The sequence below is a fragment of the Pelobates fuscus genome, chromosome 12 (assembly GCF_036172605.1).
Source record: "Pelobates fuscus isolate aPelFus1 chromosome 12, aPelFus1.pri, whole genome shotgun sequence".
NCBI classification, from domain to species: Eukaryota; Metazoa; Chordata; class Amphibia; order Anura; family Pelobatidae; genus Pelobates; species Pelobates fuscus.
In genome coordinates, this window is record NC_086328.1 from 34,277,087 (window position 1) to 34,283,086 (window position 6,000).

A 6,000-nucleotide genomic window follows, 5' to 3' on the forward strand; every position below is an offset into this window, starting at 1 on the left:
GACAAACAATCAACCTTCAGAGTGGCACAACCCTACTCGAATACATCAGTAACGGTTTGGAAAGTGAAGGAGATTTATACCAGCCATCTTACTTGGGACTGAAAGGGACCTAATTTCGTGTTGCAGGCCTAAACCCAGGGCCTCCAAAATGTAATGAATCCTTATAACAAGCATTCCCCAAATGCTTCAAATCTTCAAAAAGTTGACAGTGGAGCTCTGATAAGGGGGGACAAGCAACCTCTGATTTCACAAAGTAGTCCCATTTCAGAGAAACTCCAACGCAGTCAGGATCAGTATTTTACAAAAATTGTATTGTAACCTCAGTCATATCTTCTAGTTATTTAATGTTATGTATCTTTCACACGTGTTTTATTCTCATGGGGAATTGCATAGACTAAGTGTGTCCACTACTGTTACGACCCCACTTTTGTTTTATGCTACTATTTTAGTACAATGATACCCCACGTGCAGTGGCTGAACTACCGAGGTCACAGGGGTCGCAGCTGCCACTGGGCCCATCATTACAGCAGGACCGGCCACCCGGTGGACCACTGCAATCATGGTCCCTGCCAGCTAAGGAACATGGCTCCGGCCCACATGAAAAAACTGCCGGGGCCACATTGAAGGAACCTATCAGGTGGCCCATGCTGTTAGGTCCAACCGATGACAATTAATTTCCAGGGGGCCTGGTCAGCGCTGCCATGCTTTAACAGCGCGACCCAGTCAGAACTTGGAGGAAGTGTCTGCCCCGGTCACTCTTCCCAGCTTAACCCAGGAGCCGAACGGGAGGAAGGAGAGGAGGGACTCAGAGTTGGAACTCTGACTCCCATCAGCCTGAGCCAACACTGGACCCCAGGGAATCATACTACCAGTGCTTCACTCAATTGTACCTATGTTTCTAAGTTTTCTCTGTTTTCTTTATATGAATATGAAAATTTATGACGGATGGTAAACATACTTGGCATGCTTGGAAAGCGTATCTGAGCATATTACTTTTATCGGCTTCTGCACATGCCATGAAATTGTATGACTGTTTCTCATGTGTCACTGCATAAATAAAGAATAAAAAAAAAAGGTGCACAGGGCAGCATCCTGCATCAAAATAGATGATGTAATGTCACATTGTCTCACTATTGACACAACCTGACAATAAGTTCCACAGGAAGTTCCTACACAAGCTGTATTTTGACAGTGTTTACTCCACCTATATTGAAGGACATTTATAAGTGTTCTATACTAAAAAGTGGTTTAAACTAAACTACAAAAAGTAAGCCGATTTTTATGGAAATTAGAGGAACCAACAATCACATTCCATTGATGATTCCTCCACGTTTACCTTTTTGCACCACTTTGTAGAAGAGAATACTTTGATCCCTCTGTTTTGAAATTACAAGTTCAGTTCTCCAATTTCCCTTTCTTTCAATGTGGTGTTTATTATTTATTCATATAATTTGTGTCCCAATAATGCTACACTATATCTGCCAGATTATCATAAATTTTATGTTGCAGTAGTGGGATTGCCATGTTTGTATTCTGTTCATTCCTTTAGCAGTACTTCAACCATATGGGTCTGACCTTTTGGTATTTTCACCTTAAGATATTACACACACCTTCCTGTCATTTAGTTATAATACCTCTGTTTAATTTTCTCTAATACGTTTTGATGTTGTTGACAAAACACAGTTTGTAGGGCTCTATAAACTCACCAGTAGTGACAACAGTGACATGTTCATGGACACGGTATACTTATCGCTATAGTTTGCTGTGATAATGAACGTTGCTACTCAGCTAAGCATCTGGGGCCTTCAAACTAACAAAGCATCATTATAGAGTTCACAAACATCTGGGGGGCCATTGATGGTTATAACTGCTATAGAGCCAAGGATGGCCACTGATAGAAGCATGGAAGGTTTTTAAATGATAACGTAAAGGGCCTCTAACGCAAATCAATGAAAGAAATTCTACTCAAGCTAATTAAGGAGTAGAAGGTCTATAAACGCATGATAGTGATGTGAGATGCTTTCCCTTCAACACAGACCTGTCCAAATGAAGGCAACACTAAGAGATTGAGCTTCTGGAGGGGAAAGAAGCTGCCTTGAGCTCTGCTTGTGTTGGAGGAGACAGAAGAAAGTAATTGCAGGCTACTTGCCAGAGCAAGTACAAAAGGCAGACATTTGGGGGGGGTGGATGATGATGAATCATTGCAAGGTTCAGTATGGATGAGCAATGCAGCACAAGGCTCTACAGTGAGAAATCAGGAGGCACAAGGCTCAGGAGGCTCATTTTAGATGAGCAATGATGCAAATGGTGCTGCAAGTGGAAACAAGGGATAAGACTCTACAGTGAGCAAGAAGGCACTGAAGGGCTCTGGAGGCAACACAAGGTTCTACAGCTTGTATAGAAGGCACCAAAAGGCCATGTATTGTGTCAAGGCAGCACAAAGCTCTGCAGGGGAAACAAAAAAAGCGCAAAACTCTGCACTTAGCAAAAATTCAGCTGTACTTCTAGACTGTAACTTAAACAGCTGTTTTCATAGCATGACATGATCAAGCCAACGTTGCTTTTAAAAACAGCAGAAGGATAAATATCGGCGCACAATTTATTAATGGCTTAAGAGTCCTTAACCAGCATGTTTCGCTTAGTAAATATTTCAATGGATTTCTGTTTTGCGTATGTTACTAATTAACTGAACACGGCAGTGTCTCTGATATCTGTGTATTATTTTGCGGTCCCCAGTGCTCATTAGGAGACCTGCAACATATTGCACAAAGCAGTTATACGAAGAAAATGAAAAGAATTAACCTAGGGCCAAAATTTAGATATCACAAGGTAGAAGGCACAAAAAAAGGGGGGTAACCCCTAAATGGTGAATATCATGGAGAATAAACAAAAAAAAAGAAAAAAAATGCCATTCTACCTGTGTATGATTTACTGAGAAGATTATAAGCTTAAAAAGTAACTTTTAATAAATAAATCTAAAATGAAAATATATTAAAGAAAAATAATAATATGAACAGCAGGAGTGAGTGGAGACTATACAGCGAGTAAAACGCTGTGACTACTTATACAAGCTGTAAAAGTGTATACATAATAACACTAATGCTGAAGCAATACTGTTTTGCTATAATATAACATCAGTGTATTCCCAAGTAATAGAGGTGATACTGTATTATATATCACTTATAGCTGTAACAAGAAGGGGGAGATAAGACGACTGCTAAACCAGTGCTGTCAATAGTTAAAAGATTTATGGATAAGTAAATCCCTACATGATATTACAACTAACGGCATGGGTTAGCTCCACATACAATAATTGATAATGTTCTATGGTGCTTAACCTCTGAAAGATCAAAGATAATGGTTCAGCTAAGACAGATTTCTGATAGACGGCGATTAGCCAGTTAAATATCACAAAAGCTGCCTAGATCATAGCAGCGTATTGATAATAAATAAAGGTTTCTGTCAAGCAGTGAAGTGAAAAATAAGGGGTTGCTGACCTGGCTCCGTTTTTTCTGCAAGATACCTAGCAGTATATTCTAGTGTAACAACGGCTGCCTGCACTGAATGGTGTTCTCTTATGCTTGACCACAGCAGAGCACAAAGTAGTAGCTCACCTGTGAAGGACTGCTGACAGGCAGCAGTTAACCGGTTAAAAGTCACACAAGTAGCCTAAGTGCTAGCTGTATCTAAATAATAGGTCAAAGTATAAAGAGAGGGTTTGCAAACAGTTTTGAACAGGTTGCCTAGGTAGTAGAAAATATACTGACAGTGACAGAGGAAGGCGTATAGAATAAAGATTCCTGAGTCTGGTGCCTTCGAGGGCACCCCTTAATAAAATGCCTGGTCTTCCCTTATCTCCCCCATAAACATAATAAAGGAAAAAGAAAGAGAAATAAAGTATGTACAGAGTACACAAAATTAGTGTTAAGAGTCTCCAATATGCACTCCTGAGATGCTGGACGTGAAAGAACTTGATGTCGGTAATTTAGCAATTGGTAAGCAGAGAGTTAGGTGCCGACACCAATAATGTGTCAGTATGTGTCCAGAGCCCCTGACGTGCACGCTTCGCCAGTGAAGCTCATCACAAAGCAGACACGAATCCTCCTGACTTAATAATAACAATAGTAACCGGATAGAATGGATCTGCCAGTGATGTAGAACTAACATGGCCACTGGCCAGGGTCACGGAGTGATGACACATCATTTGAACCCTATGGACCATGCTTAATGTTTTCCTTAACAAGCTACTCCTCTCTAATTAACACAGCTTGACACTCTGAGGGAAGGGTTAATTTACTCAAAGTTCCCATGATGCAGTATGATTCCAGTTCTTTCTCTTACTCTGCCAAAAAATAAATACTTAAGAATTCTGTAGTACTCTATTATTTTGCATCACTGCACTAATAGGACTACTTGAAAAAAAATTACATAAACATATAAACACACATATTTTTACATGGACACATATACCTACGTACCGCAAACACACATAGCTACGTACATATAGTCAAAATAGGCTAATTTACTAAATAATGTGACTGACTTAATTTAACTAATTTAAACTTTTATTCAAATACAAAATTAAATCTTACGCTACATAGTAAAATATGAACTAGAAAAATTATAAGAAAAACGTACTTTCATTTTAATTTGTTAAAAAGCGTGAAAAAGCAGGCAATTTTATTTAATATGTAGCACTACCCTATAGGTTTTCAAATATAAAACCTCCCCCAAAAAATAAACAAATAGGGTGTAAACCCCTATTTTTATGACTTCCATTTTAAAGTCTACACTTTAAATCAACACGTTCCTTTTTTTGATAACCTGACTTTCATTTTGCATAAAAAGCACAGCAGACAAGTATCTCCTTATATTATTGCAAATATCACATGTGGTACAACTACAATAAATGAAGAGAGCAATCCTATTTAGTGATGCTGAAAAGACTTAACGTTTTTTTTTTTTTTTACTAAAGTGTGAATTGTCTAGAATTTTAAATAAATGTTACATTTTAGACGAAAATAGCCGAAATCTCTGGAGGGAAAATAGCAGAAATTGCGCGGGTTGAGGTCTCCCAGTCAGCTATGTTTTAAGTTTGGCTATTTAGGCCTACATTTTGTAAGTCACTATAAATTCTTGACAGTTCGCACTTAAGCAAATAACTCTATTCATCCATATTACAAAGTATTATACACCTGTCTTGTGTTGGTGCTATCCAAATGACAAATATACCTTATCACGTGCACTGTGAGCTACAAATGATTTTATTGTTTTTTTTTCAGTATATAAATTTTTAGTATATATATATATATATATATATATATATTATTTATTTTTTTAACATACATCGCATGGCAGTAATATATAGTGCAACAAGCTTACATTTACAGATGGATTTATTTTTGCGTCTTGTGTTCCCTCTGGGCACTGCAGGTGCTATGAACTGTAACCGGCATGATTGACAGCCAGTTCTAAGCATCACAGGCATCTTGGTCCAAAGCACCTACAGTTCTTCTCTCGCTGACCTCTGTTACCACCAGAGTCAACTAACCAGGTGGGGGTACAGCAAGGAAAATTGGTGCTTACCTTGCACTTCTGCTTTTACTGGCTCAGGGCATTCGCTGCGGTTTGAGCAGAAGATAACATCTACCACTGAATCCACCAGTGCATTTTTACTCTCCATGGCCGGTACAGCTTGTAGAATATGGCTTGTCTCTCCCCGTTTCCCCACTTGTTCTCTTCGAAGGTTATTTATAGAGATGTCTTGGTCAAAGTGCAGGCTGTAGCTGATGGTTTGTTTATAACTGCACAATAGCAATTTCCACCCCCCTCCTGTACTCACAGACTCACACCCACTCCATCTCCCTCCTCCTCTGTCAGAACCAAGGAGCTTATCTCTGAACTGCTTTATTATAGAGAAGTAGTAAATACATATGAGGGTTTAACCATGTGATGACCAGTGTGGAGTCTTTCGACTTCTTTTATCTTTGTCTTTCTTTC

General features: G+C 39.0%; 1 protein-coding gene across 1 annotated transcript in view; it reads right to left on the reverse strand.

Annotated features, from left to right (window-relative positions):
• The window catches only part of BCO1 (beta-carotene oxygenase 1), a 35,287-nt gene extending 29,504 nt beyond the window's left edge, over positions 1 to 5,783 (reverse strand). The window contains exon 1 of the mRNA XM_063437227.1: positions 5,587 to 5,783. Coding sequence (XP_063293297.1) covers positions 5,587 to 5,683 — 97 coding nt within the window. The 5' untranslated portion in view covers positions 5,684 to 5,783. The remainder of the gene's footprint in view (positions 1 to 5,586) is intronic.
• Positions 5,784 to 6,000: the final 217 nt, after the last annotated feature.